Source organism: Dipteris shenzhenensis, chromosome 23 (assembly GCF_047967505.1).
Source record: "Dipteris shenzhenensis isolate YYH24624 ecotype China chromosome 23, Dip_SZ_1.0, whole genome shotgun sequence".
NCBI classification, from domain to species: domain Eukaryota; kingdom Viridiplantae; phylum Streptophyta; class Polypodiopsida; order Gleicheniales; family Dipteridaceae; genus Dipteris; species Dipteris shenzhenensis.
Window position 1 is genome coordinate 22,357,976 of NC_141618.1, and position 13,888 is coordinate 22,371,863.

Genomic DNA, 13,888 nt, shown 5'->3' on the forward strand with positions numbered 1-13,888 from the left:
CCTGGTCCCATTTGCAGGAGAAGGCAAACTAGGGAGAGGGGTGACCTTTGTGTCCAAATGGAAAGAGGCTCCAATCATGGCCAAGAGCCAGTAGTAGACCTGAAGGAGATCGAGGAACTTGATACATAAGAAGTGACCTGTCTGTCCTCCTCCACTGGGTTGAATCCCAATGAGAAAGGTGGGAGGAAGGTCATATTGGAGCCAAGTTCTAAAAGGCTAATCTGAAGCACCACAAGTGTGACTCCAGGGAAATCAAAGACCATCTGAAAGAAACCTCAAACGAATGTTTGAAAGATGTGGAGAGATGTAAGAAGGAAGGGCAGCAAGCATCTAGTCCCTAGCTTGAGTCCTAGAGGGGTAAGATCCATGGTTGTTGCAGCTCGTCTTTGGAAAATGTGCATGTCCTCCTAGACGTTGAAGGGGACAAGGATTGGCTGAATGGGAAGCCATTTGTCAATCAGAAGCAGGAGGCCGACTTGAATAAACAATGAAGCTAGGCCCTAGGGCCTGACCTTGGAGAGAGTAGAAACAAAGGAGGAGGGGAGAGGAGCAAAGGCTAGAGGCGGGATGAGGAAGAGGTCAGAGAATGAGAGGCAGAGAGGAAAGGCAGCAAGGGCAGGTGGGAGGGGACAGCAGGCCCCAGGAAGCAGCGGGGAGGAGGCAGGGCCGGCGGGTAGAAGGGGAGCAGCAGCTAGTAGCAGCCGGTGGTTGGATCCAGGTGGGAGTGAGGGGGTAGTAGGGAGGGCAGAGTCATGACAAGGGGGAGTAGCAGCAGCTGCAATGTATCCAGTCAAATAGAATTTGGACTTAGGTGGTTGCTGTTATTTGGAGAGAGGAGGATACAAATAGGTATTACTAGTTCCAGCCTATTTTTTCCCTTAGCGATAGGGAAGATAGCATCAAAACTGTTTGGCTTGCCTGGTTCATAAAAAGCGGAGGATGTTTTATTGAATATGTGCAGGGTTTGTTTTGAAAATTAAAAGAGTACATGACAACTGTCACTATATTTGGTAGTTCATGTATCAGTATAAATTTCATATCATCTTTTATGATTGTGCTCGACTGTGCTAAAACACACAGTGCCTATGTATGCAGGATTTCTAATTTGCACTGAATTTTCTTACACTTCACAGAGTTGGAAGGTCATGCTCTTGATGTAGAGTTGATTCGGACTGCCTATCAATTGCTTCTAGAACTTCGTAATGTGGAGGTAGAAAGGTTTTTGGGCTGCCTTTTCATTTGTGATGTGATACATCTGAGGAATATTTTGATGAAGCTGCCACTCAAAACTTTTTAATGGTCGGTACCATGCCTTAACAAGCTTCTGAAATCTAAATGGTTTGTATGATGATATGCAGATTTTGAAGAGACTTGGTGATGCAATGATTCGCCTCTTCAAGGGTATTGAGAAGAACATGGACAAGGTGCCAGAGTCACGGTGGACAAGGGTAATATCTACTCTTACATGTTGTGGTGTAGGCATCATGCCATACGACATCATACATGTCATGCTTACATCAGTAGGCTATTTGAAAAGCACCGGTCTGAGAAACCTTAGACAAGAAATATTGATGACTGCAATTTGTGCTGTTTGGAAGTTCGATTAAAGTAGCTTTGCCTCAAGAATGTTCCTGTTGTTCAAATTCTTTCCGAAGACTGGGGATATCAAATCTTAGCAAGTATTTGGAAGTCAGATTGAAGTAACTTCACGTCAAGAAGTTCTTGTATTTATTCAAGTTGTTTTTTAAGGTTAGGGACATTAATTTATAGCAATTATTTTGTCATCTCTCTCAAACTATGTTTGGGTGCTTATTCTTCTTACGCATGGTTTTGCATATTACAAGCATTGATTTAATGAAAAAGTTAGTGGCGAACTCATTAATCATCGTCGGGGTGATTTGGGGTTAGGATAATGAAAAGGTCAAAAGAACCCTATGCTAGGCCAGCCACTCATGATGATATGTCAGGAACAACAATTTTAGATTTTGAAGGGGTCACCTAATGTGGCATATCCCCACATACATCCATCATGGATGGAGGGCATGGGTGCTACACGGCACCATTCTACTGGTCGAACATATGTGGCTTTGCCATGTCACACGAGCAAAGCACTCACCATGTCACACATTCTAGGGAATCCAATGAGATGCTAGTATTACATATGTGCATGGGTTTGATATGGTCTGATTGGATGCACTGTGGCAGTGCCACATAGGAGGGGGTTGAAGCCCTAGCTTCTGTGATAAGCCACTATTAGAAAATGAACCTATACAGAGGGTATCCCGTAGTAGAAGACTAATAGAGCGTCCCCAGGAATTACACACGCAAATGTTTCACTACTATCAAACTTCTTTACTTGTGTGTACATCACAACCATAAGTGTGTGTGCAAGCCAGTAAATAGACAGAGATCCAAGAGAGATATAGTACCAACAAAAGTATATTTGCGTCCAAAAATGGATACAATAAACAAGAGGCCCGAGTCCCACCAAACCGTGGTCCTCAGTCCTTACCAAAACTTGTACTACTATCACTTTGGCCCTTCTAGATCCCGGAGCTGCGTGCTCCTATGAGCTTATGTAGACTCTTTGTCCAGTGATCCCTCCATCTTACTACCTGGGTAGTCAGCCAGCTTCTCCAAGCTTAGTCTGCAACACCCCAGCCCACTTTTCTCCTCCTGGTGCTGACCCACATCTAGTCTGGAAAACCCCACAGCTTTTGAGGGCTGGCTGGCCCAGCCTGTCCACGTGGCAGGCTGCCACTGGCCCAGACCTCCCCAGCCATAAACCGACCGGCGACCCCCAAACAGGCCCTTTTGCTGCCCAAACCTGCCATGACTGAGGTGGCTTCCTGCTGCTGTATTTCCCCATTTATCTGGACCTCTTCCATGCATCGGAACAGCTCCATTCAGATCCATACATACTGGTGCAGGCTGCCGTACACTTGCTGATGTCATCCTTGCCTCATCGCAGCTGTTCTCTGCTGGATTCTCTGCACAGGCTGGTCCTCTCCAACTGTGGACAGCCACGTGGCAACCTCGCCTATGTTATACCCTCGAGGATGCCCGATTGCCAAGTACATGCTTCTTGATTTTCCTTTGTCTGAATACTGCCGACATTGCAGCCATTCTGCTGCCCATGTGACAATCTCTCAAACCCTAGGTTCACTCCTTCCATGCTCTCTGGGCTCATAGGGTGGGGAGGTGACAACCCTATCCAACACCACTAGGAGGCTTCGTCCTCATACACCCTTTTTTTTCCCCCTCCATAGAAAAGAACTTTCTATTAATGCTTGGAAAACATCATTCTGAAAAGAGCTAATAATGTTAAATACAAAGAAAAGTTGGCTGTCAGAAAGAAACCAGCCTGTTCCTGAAGAACCCTGCTCATGGCCTAGGGAATCTCTGGAATAGGGGCTAATAGCCAAGATGGGGGTCTATACATCCAGCGAATGCCTCGCCTGGTGAAAATGGATGCAAACCAAACCTCGCAAAAATGCTCTCGCCTTTTGGTGGTCTCTCTTGATCGTGGAGTCCCATGCTCCCAAATTGCTCGAAGCGTATGATAAGAGAGGTTGACGAAGAGACCTGCTAGCCTCCCATCATGTTGGTTACCGTCTCTCAAACATTATCATTTGGTGAGTGCAACAGACATCACCGGGAGGGGGAACCACATCATATACCTTTATTTTGAGAACTTCTTGCCCACGAATCGGGAAGATAGATCATTAGAGAAGGCGTGCCCCCTCCGTCAACCATGCGATCGTCCCCCATGTGAAATCCCACCGCATCCTCTGCATATTGGCAACAATACCCATCCTAATCCTCTGCGCTATTGGGCAGCCCTAGAGACAGTGCAGGAGCGTGTCCAGCCCTCTGTCTGCGCAGCAGTGGGCATCTTCTCCAATCAAGGCCCAATGGGCTAGCCTCCATGTGCTACCATCCAAAAAAGATAGGATATCTTCCACGGTCTAAGATTGGACCAAGATGAGACCAAAAAGGTGGGATGACCTCGTGGGGAACCTACTGCGCAAACTAGTCTCTCGCGCGTAGGGGTTTAGTTAGTTGCCTCCAACTAAAGGTAGCGGCCAATGCGAGTAGTGTAAGAGAAGAAGGGTACCTTCTCTATCTTGTTCGAGTGCCGTGTCCTACTCATGCTGGCTAGAACCACTCCTCTGGATCCCAATGGACCTCTCTCAGAGGCGGGCCCTCCCATAGGTTCCTAGGTGAACATTCCAATTGTTGCTTGAGCAGCCTACCCCTCTAACCCATTGCCACTCAAGAGACTCAAGGACCCCCTCTGCTTCCAGGTCTCTCGTTGTCTTTGGCTAGGGAAGGGCCCCAAGGCCTTGCTCTGTAAAGTTTGTACTGAAAGAAGCCAAGGGACTGCCGCACAAGATTGAACCCTGAGAGGCCCCCGGTCCTCCATAATGTTTGAGCTAGTGTTGAGGGGGACCGAAGGGCTGTGTAATCCCTACCACCAAGTCTCAAGGATAGCTACCTCAATCTCTGTCATGTGTGCCTACCCCCCCTCAGATGAGAAAGTGCTTGCTCTCGTGCCTCTATCTCTGCAAAGAGGGCTGTATCATTTACAAACTTTGAATTTAAGAGCTCATCCTCTTGTCGGATTTGAAGTCTCATCCTAGTGAGTCCTGTTGCCTAGGAACACATGAAGTTGCCCAAGGCCTCTTCTACAAAATGGAAGAGGAAGGGGGCAGCCTTGCCACATTGAGCGAGAGAGCGAAGGCCTCTCCCGTGTGCTCACTAACGAGCATCTGATTGGCAGTCCTTGCATACATAGCCAAGACCCTCAAATTTCTCTCTCCAAGAAGCCCATTCTTAGCATATTTCCCTCTAGAAAGGACCACTCCACCTTGTCATAGGCCTCCTCAAAATCCAAAAGAAGGATCCCGATATGCTGAGACTCCTTCCGTGCCCAAACAACTGCCTCCCCAAAAGTGAAGATATTGTCCAGGATGCTGCCTTCCTAAATAAAACGTGTGTGTGTGTTGTGGATAATATCAGTGAGGTGAGGCATTCAATTGCAAAGTCAAGACGACCCTGACTAAGATCTTGTAAGCGGTGTCCAACAAGGTGATCAGTCTCCATTGACGAATGTTTGACCTGTCCCCTCCCTTTGAGATCAAACAATTTAGCCTCAATTCAAGGACTGAGGAAGCGAGCTTGAGTCGAAGATGTTTCGAGAAGCTAGTTGAAGTGGGGTGAGGATATGCTCCCAGAAGCATCGAAAAGAGTCAAGCCATCCTCCCCAGGGCACTCCTGAGGCAAGAGGGCCTCTAGAGCTCCTCATCGGTTAACGGTGCCTCTAGCAGCCAGCTCAAGGTTGGAGGGACCACTGTTGGAATCTGATCCCACATTGCCTCTCGGGCTGCAAGAATCGGGAAGAGTGATAAGAGTATTTGGCTCGTTGGGCCTCCTTGGCTTGAAGGTCAAGCCCCACAATCTCATACCAGTCTCTGAGTCATTGTGAGTCTGGATCCTACTCCCTGAGCTTCTCTTTGGATGCCAAATCCCGTCTCAGTGCTCTCTCTCACTCCTGCAAAGCATGCCTCCGACTGAGGGCCTGCTCCTCATTGTTTCTTTGGATCCTGTCTACCACCCAAGTAGCCCACCCGCACCCTTGGGCTATTGCCAAATCTTAGGCATGGCCTGCTGCACCTCCTCCTCCTCTTGAAGTAGAGCATTTGATATACAAACCCCCTTTTGAGGAAGTTCATGACGGGGCTGCTCTAAATGAAACACAATTAGGGAGTGATCTGACATCATCGTGCCCAATCCCCAACACAAAGCCTATCAAGGTGCTCTAGCAGACCATCATGTTTCCTCTTGCCGAAAGAAAAGAGAAGGTTGCCAGGGAGCCTGGTGAACTTCATCTTTCTCCACATGTCGTGACCATTCATTGTGAAAATGAACTTCTCCCACATACTCCTCTCTGCTGTAGGCATCTTTGCGAAAGAAGCTCCTCCGTGCTTATCCTCCTCAAACTTTATGTTGTTGAAGTCACCTCCAACAGTCCAAGAGTCGACATCTTGAGGGCACTCCATCAATCGCCTCCAAAAGGCAAGTGGTACTACTTACAAGTAGGGGATCCTAAACTCACCCACCTGGAGACCCATCCAAAGTGCTCGTCCTATGATGAGACCCTGATAAAAAACATCTAGCCCATTGCCTAGGAGACTGAAATGCAAATCCCTCCACTCGAAACTACTATGGGGGACACACTTCTGGGCCTCCCTAGAAGCAAGCGGCGACGACGACTGATATGCGATGCTAAAAATATATGCTCCTGAATCAATAGAAAATCCATTGCTTGTACTACAATGCTTGGCGGAGTATCAGATGCTGTGGCTGATTCTGTGCACGATCACGGAGACCATGCACGTTCTAGCTCACCATGGTCCACAACCCATGGGGGAAGGGGGTGGACAATAGGGCCTGCCTGTGGATGGGGGCGTCCATGATAACCGTAGATTTTTGTGAGTTCGTAGGGGTTTGGAAGGGGATCCTCATTTGTGTCACATCGCACTAGAAGCATGATGGGCTCAATGCCTACGTTATGGGCCCACTGCATCATGAAGAGAACATTTTTCCCCCAGCCTGCTAGTAGAATGTTGTGAAGTCCACTGTGTGACCTGAGAGAGCCAACCTGGAGCATTGCTACTCCTAGGCCTAGTCCACATTTGTATAATGACGAGAAACCCAATTGGTAGATACCCTACCTTGTATAACAACTCCCTACCTACCCCGTGTCCCAACCACTCCATCATATGGAACAAATTATCCCTCATCATGAGATCAAATAAAACCGGGTCCACTTCTCCTCTCCTGGCAAAGTTGAAGCCCCAACATGGGGGGTGGGGGAGCCAATCACCCCACATGGATCCCCCTTTTCTTGGGCCTGCAAGATCAATAATGTTATCTCGAAGGCATGTGGGTAATCATCTAGAATATCAAGCTAATTCCACGGTCCAAGCCTCCAGAACTCTAGGTCTTGAGTTGGGAGAGGGCCGGGCTCTGGCTAGCAGGAAGTCTCTATCCCAAAGGCTTAGGCATTTTAGGTGGTTTAGGCTTCCATAGGGGGGAGGGGGGGTGAGAAGAGGCAGCTGTAGTTTTGGCGGGGGGAGCGGGTTAAAGACTAGGTGGGTGGGCCGCAGGTGGTGAGGATGATTGCAGCAAGAGGGGGCGGGGTGCAAAAGAGAGTTAGATGGAGAGGGGTCTGAGGGAAGGGTGGGGAGGGGCACTTGGGGAATGGAAGGAGGCGGATCTGTGGCCTCCCCTGAGGCTTGATGTGGTGGAAAAGCTTGATTACTTTGGTCCTCTATTGCCATTGGGAGGTCAAAGGATATGTGGCCTTTCCCTCTGAGGGGGGGATGATGCTTCCCATGCTACCGCCTATTGTGTGAGCCTAATGTACCACGTGCTGTTCTTCCTAGTCTTCTTCGCCACCCGAGTGCACACCCTCCACCCAGGGGGTATGGGAATCCTGCTATGGCATGGGGGGATGATGAGCTATGTTCACCCAAGGCTCTCTCTGTTTCTCCCATCTAGCTTAGGGAAGGGAAGCGCATCCCTGTGCCTACGGGAAAGCCCCTGCCAAATGGTCCATCTGGAAAGCCCCTGCCAAATGGTCCATCTCTTTGCATGGAGACATTGACTTGGTAGAACATAGGCCTCAATTCTAACTCTCCCCCATCCAGGGTCTCAAGGAAAATCTCCTCAGGAAGGGACTTTGGGCTCTCTACAATCATCTTGAGTCAGGACACCCACGTCATCTGTTACAGCCATGGCTGTTGAGACCGTGGGGACTCCAAGATGTCTCAAAGCATGTCCGATGGAAGGGAGGACAAAACGACACTCTGTCAAGAGCTCCGAGAAGCGAGGCACGTGATGTGTGGAGTCCATGTCCTCGACTGTAAACCCACGATACCGGGGGATGAAGTACACAAGGTGAGGGCCAAGGAAAAGGGGCTTTGCTTCATGACGGCTTGAGTGGTGTCTGTGGAACTCAGCTGGAGAAGAAAGACTCTTCTTCCATAGATGGCAACCTCCTGGATGTGGTCACCCTCCAACGCTAGACTCACTTGGATACTTGACTGCCCACGGTATTGGGGGATGAAGTACACAACGTGAGGGCCAAGGAAAAGTGGCTCTGCTTCATGACCACTTGAGGGGTGTTTGTGGAAATCAGCTGGAAAAGAAAGACTCCTTTTCCATAGATGGCAACCTTCTGGATGTGGTCACCCTCCAACGCTAGACTCACTTGGATACTTGGCTCCTCGTCCAAAGATCCTGCCCACCATTGCTCTGTCCTGGAGTGACCTGATTGCTTTCCTAACCTACTTCTTGTTTGCTAGAGAGAGGAGAACCTCAACAACGGCTTGGGGAGCCGAGGGTGCTGCCATTTGAGTTGTTGTTGTTGTTTCAGCTGTACGCAGCCAAGGCCTAAGAACCTCTACCTTGTGGAGGGTTGAGAAACTGCTCCTCCTGGTCCATGACCATCGGCACAAGCTCCTCCCATGTGAGGGTGCTAACTTTGCCACTGGTGCTTAAAGAAGAGTAGAATGCTGAGTGTTGAGAGGAGAGATGAGAAAGCAAGGTGATGGCCAGGTCCTCTGACAATCTCGTTCCTAGCTTAAAGGACCTGCTAGCTTGCAGCTTGTTGACATGCTCTCGTGTCATTAGGACTTTGCAGGATTCAGCACTCACATCTGCACTTCAATGGAGAAGCGCCTCATGGGTGATACTTTGTTGTACAGAGGGGCCAAGTGCAGCATCATGTGCTTCACATGATTGATCACTGGAGGTGTGTAGTTGAGTAAGATGGAGGAGCATACACGGGCATTGACACGATTCCACAACTTTGCCGTTTCCTGCTCCTTCTGGACGATGATGTCAAGGTCCTCCTTGTTCGGGATTGTTCGGGATCTGGACTTGCAACTCCAACCAAAATGAAGTCAGCCAAGGTTCATAGAACTGCAACATTGACTCCATCATTACCTTCCATATATCGTATTGTTTCTGTCCCACGGTCCATTGGGAACGTAGAAAGGATAGGGATCTTCATGGTCTTCTCAGCCATCTCAAGCAGATCTGCCATCAAGGGGTAATCTTGCTCTTCTGAAGGGAGGGTGGATGGGAAAAAAAGAAAGAAGATGTTGCTGTTGCTTTGCAAGGTGGCTCGCTTTCAGTGATCCCTCCTTTTGGCCTGTACAGTCCACACATTCTTCGATCAACAGAAAACGCGGTCTGTCCCGTGCGCTCTCCTTGAGTCCAAGCCTTCAAGCTAACTTATACTCGGTAGAAGAGATGTTCTGGAAAACCTGCTTCACTTGCTTAGAAAAACCGCTTCTGCAAGACAAAAAAAGGGCCAAAAGGAGCCCTATTTATAGGAGGGGGCTCTGCTCGTTGGTCTACTTAGTCTGACAGATGGACCCGCCTAGAACTCTGGTTGGCTGGTCGGTTTAACCTGACCCTGCTGGTTGGATGACACAACCTAATCTGGTCGGGTGGTTAGATGGCCTGACTGGCCCCAAGCTGGCTTCTATCCAGCTCATAACCAGCCCGTAAATTCCAGCGTAATGCCCCGGCAAAGCCCCCCAACTACCAGCAGTAGATCTGTACGCAGCGATATGTGTAGAAGCTGAGTTTAATTGAAAGCTTGGCAAGTGCTAACCAAGTCCTATATGTATGCAGCTGCAATAAATCCTCTATGATGACCCAGTTCACCTCTTGGTAGGTGAGTGGAAGTCTGTCCATCTATAATCCCAAGCCTGCAAACCATTTGCGTGTCACGAGCATGTCAGCGCCTCCGATCTCCCTTGGCCTCCGATGTCATGGGTGAAGTCAGGGGTAGCCATGGCAATTTACACCGACCAGGTGTTGTGGCACCAAAATCCGTGACAATGGAGATAAGTGACCACTTGGAACATTGCATCCAGCTATAGAGGGGCCAAATTCTACTAGTACGAGCTAGTGTACCGATTTCTAAATGTAATCAAGAAGGTTGCTCTAGATGCTAAGCATTGCAAGACCTTCTACAATATTGCAGAAATAGCACAAGAAAGCACAAAAATATCTCAGATCCTGGTTTGTAAAAGATTGCATAGATCGGAATCACTATACGATTCCTAAACTGAATATAAAATCTTGTGCTAAGTGCTAAGCATGGCAAGACCTTCTAGCAGACAATATAGAAATAATGAAAGATTAGCAAGCACCAGTGTTGGACAACAAACATGAAAGGCTTGATAGCAGATACAAACGGAGACAAGATGCACAGGAGCAATTCGATGGTCGAAATCTCTTGCAATAAAAAATACTCCAAAGCTAGACAGCCCGAAATTGACCTCGGGATCAAAAAAGAAACCGTTCCTTCTCCAACCTCTCTCTCTCTCAGTTCCTCTCCCCCTTTCCCTTCCCTTCCCTTCCCTTCCCTTCTCTCTCACTGATGCGACATGCTAGAGAGTAGCATGGATTGATGCCATAGGTCACCATCGAGAGATCACAGAATTTTGTTATAGACTTCTACGCATCTGAGTCAGCTGCTAGTGTAGCTAAGGGAGAGGATCTTGATGAGATGAGAGCATCGTGGATCAGTAGTAGGAGTGTCCACCACGACACGGCCTGACGAGGGACACACTACACGTGCGACATGGAGAGAGCCTGGAGTACGCACGATCGAGGTCCGGTCTATCTCATCCCTTCTCAGAGGCGACCGCCAGAGACGAGGCATCACCCTTGACGTAGCCTACCGGATCCAGAGATCGAGGAGACCACTCCCTCCCCCACGTCACGAGACAGCTCGATAGACACATATACGAGAGCTTCTCACATCTCATCAGAGTGCCACCAGGTTACCTGGATATATGGAAGCTAAGCATGTACTAGGAGTGCTATCGTGAGCGCTTGACACGCTTATGTTACTTTGCTACTCTAGTATTTTGTTCACCTGATAATCCTAGCACTATATGTGGATGATATGCTATTGGCTAGTAAGAATACTTACGAGCTAGATGCATTAAAGGCCAAGTTGCATGAGGCCTTTGATATGAAGGATTTGGGACTTACAAGTCATATTCTTGGTATGCGCATCACGCGTGATCGGAGTAGGAAACTCCTTTGGCTTTCACAAAAAGAGTATGTTACAAAAGTATTGCAGCGTTTCAATATGGAGGGGGGGAAGGCAGTGAGTACTCCATTGCCTCCATATGTGAAACTGAGTCATACAGATAGTCCCAAATCAGATGAGGAAAGGGCCATGATGGCCAAGGTTCCTTATGCATCAGCAGTTGGGAGTCTTATGTATGCTATGATAGCTACTAGACCAGACATTGCATTTGCAGTTTTTCAGTTTTCAGTTCTCAGCAACGGTCTTAGTGAACCCTTTGCTTCAGCCCTCAGTGGCTTGTATGAGGTACTTCTTGGATTCGCACTTTGTCTCATAGGCCCGCGAGGCCTCTTCCAGACGTTAATATATCTTTCTTTCTTTCTCTCTCTCTCGCCCCTCCTTCCTTTCAATTCTCCAACCCCTCCCCCTCTCCTCTTGCATTGCTGCAGAGTGGCAGCAAAAGAGGCTTCAATTTCCTTTTTCTCTTTTTAAAGAAAAACAGGCACTATCATGAAAACGTGAGAGGGAGAGGGGGGGGACTTTAAATTTTTTATCTATTTATTTATTTAACTAGGGTTGCGGTAGGTAGCCTTTAGACTAAAGTAGATGAAAGCACAAACATGAGCATAAAAATAGACAATATCATAATCACATTGGGTAGGCCACCTTTAGACTGGAGAAGATTAGACACCAAGCAAGAAAGCATGGACACAACATAATCAAGAAAAAAAGGAAATTAAAAGGATGGATGTGAGATATGACCGATGGCTTGCTGCGGATCATCCAAGCAAGAAGCAGAACCTAAAGTCTCTTTATGTGAGACCAATTTGTATCTGATAGGGCTGCCCCCTAGAGTGGATTGCCATACATCCTACTTGGTCTGACAAGTGAATCAAATAGGAGAGACATGGTACTGAGGTCCTAGTGTGAGTGAAAGCGCTCATGATCGAGTTTGGCTAAAATGGCATACCCTCTGCTCAAATGAGCTTGCATGGCTGGTTGCATCATGAAGATTGAGCCTAAGAAGAGAACCCCTAGATATGCATACATGCAATAATCTCCACTGGTGCTCCGTCTCACAGGCTACTTGCTCTCAATGTGCGGCTGCCCCAAGATGTGTTGGATCATAACCTTGGTTTTACTCAAGTTGACCTATTAATCATACGTCTCACAAAAGAACGGGAGTGCATCCAAGTGCCGAAAAATAATCGGGAACAATCCATTAGGAACTAATTGGGATTTTTCCAAGGGCAAAATATTTTTTATTTTAATACATTTTAAGTGGTAGGTTTAGAGCGGTAGCATTCTAACTGGGAGTTGAGATAATTTGAGCCAAGAAGCTCAGATGAAGATACCGTAAAAGCAAAAGTGCAGCTCTCTCCCTAAGATACAAGATAAGCACAAGTGGCTGCACCTGAAGCAAGCACAATCAACCATGGGACCTGATATCATGTTGAGGAAGTAGGGGAGAGACGATGCACACAATATGTTAATTGTACACTCTTGTATTATGAACATAATGGAGAACATATACATTGTAGGGTTAGGGTTAGGGAGTGTCCCTATGCCCTTATAGTCCTCTATGGAGCAGTGCAATTTACACTATTCTATATGAATTATAGTATCGATAGAGGAGCAGAGGTCTGAATGCACGCTTGGATAGCAGCTGCTAATATTTCCCCTATCATTATCTGCATTGAGCAACCTATAGATGATATAGTCCATACTTATGCATGCATCCAGAAATGTGTATATGAAAATTGAAAGGTCATACAGCATCTAGCAGATATGGCAAGACACTCCTTTATATAGACAGGCAGGTGACCGAACAGACTAGTATCCACTTGGAAGCACGCACATTATGTTCTCTGAAAATGTGTCATTTTGAGCAGGATGAAATAACTCAATGCTGAACAGCAAGTAGTGCATAGAAGCTGTCCACCCCTTCAGTAAAAAATTTCAGCCCTGTCAGGGCTCGAACTGCATCTTATTTTCTGTGTGCAAAAGGCTAGCACTCTCTTTTTGTTTGTCCTAAATACGAGATGATTTTGTTAAGTCATTTGGCATGTAGACATTGGGCGCTTCAGGGATTAAGAGCTGATTTTAGTCTCTATGTACATATTTCTCCATACTGTGGCCTTCCTAGGATGTGAAAATTGGTAGAGACCCAATGTTGGCTTCTATAGCTGTCACAGAATTTTCTTAAATCGATTACGCCCTAATTTGATGCTATGACACGAGGCCCTGATGAGAATGGTGTAGGTGATTCTTTGTGTGGACTCATTTGACTGCTGTATAACGGGTGGTTGGAGGCGAAGGTTGCCTTTACTGTCCTGTTTGTATGCAAAACTGTGTGGATTGGAAGCCTTGCAATGGTTCTATGGTTTATGGTATCTTGGAAATTTCACGGGGGTTGTGTGTCTTTGCAGTTCTTGTCGTGTGAAGTTCTGTTATTGACCTCTCTTCAAGAGGGAATATTGTATTCAATGCAAACATTAGATTGTGGACATTGTTAATCGGTTCACAATATTAACACCAGCTGTTCTGGATTTTGTTTCCCTGTCTGAACGGAACATGGAGCAGGTCTTACTAGTTGGATTACAAAGCCCCTTCATTGGAGAGAAAGGGTGAGACTTTTCTTCTAGTGATGTCTTTTGGTTGCAAGGTACTTGTAAGGGTGAGGTTTTAAAGTGTGTGTATCCATCTTGCAAGAGTCTCTTTTATGTGTTAAATGCCTTGCAATAAATTAGGACTGAACGAGTG

At 47.2% G+C, this 13,888-nt stretch overlaps 1 protein-coding gene across 3 annotated transcripts in view; it reads left to right on the forward strand.

Annotated features, from left to right (window-relative positions):
• LOC147887121 (uncharacterized) overlaps positions 1-13,888 on the forward strand; it is a 189,252-nt gene that overhangs the window by 62,695 nt on the left and 112,669 nt on the right. For all 3 annotated transcript variants that reach the window (XM_087394913.1, XM_087394915.1, XM_087394914.1), the window contains exons 12-14: positions 1,134-1,210; positions 1,359-1,448; positions 13,709-13,752. In XM_087394913.1, coding sequence (XP_087251039.1) covers positions 1,134-1,210; positions 1,359-1,448; positions 13,709-13,752 — 211 coding nt within the window. The remainder of the gene's footprint in view (positions 1-1,133; positions 1,211-1,358; positions 1,449-13,708; positions 13,753-13,888) is intronic.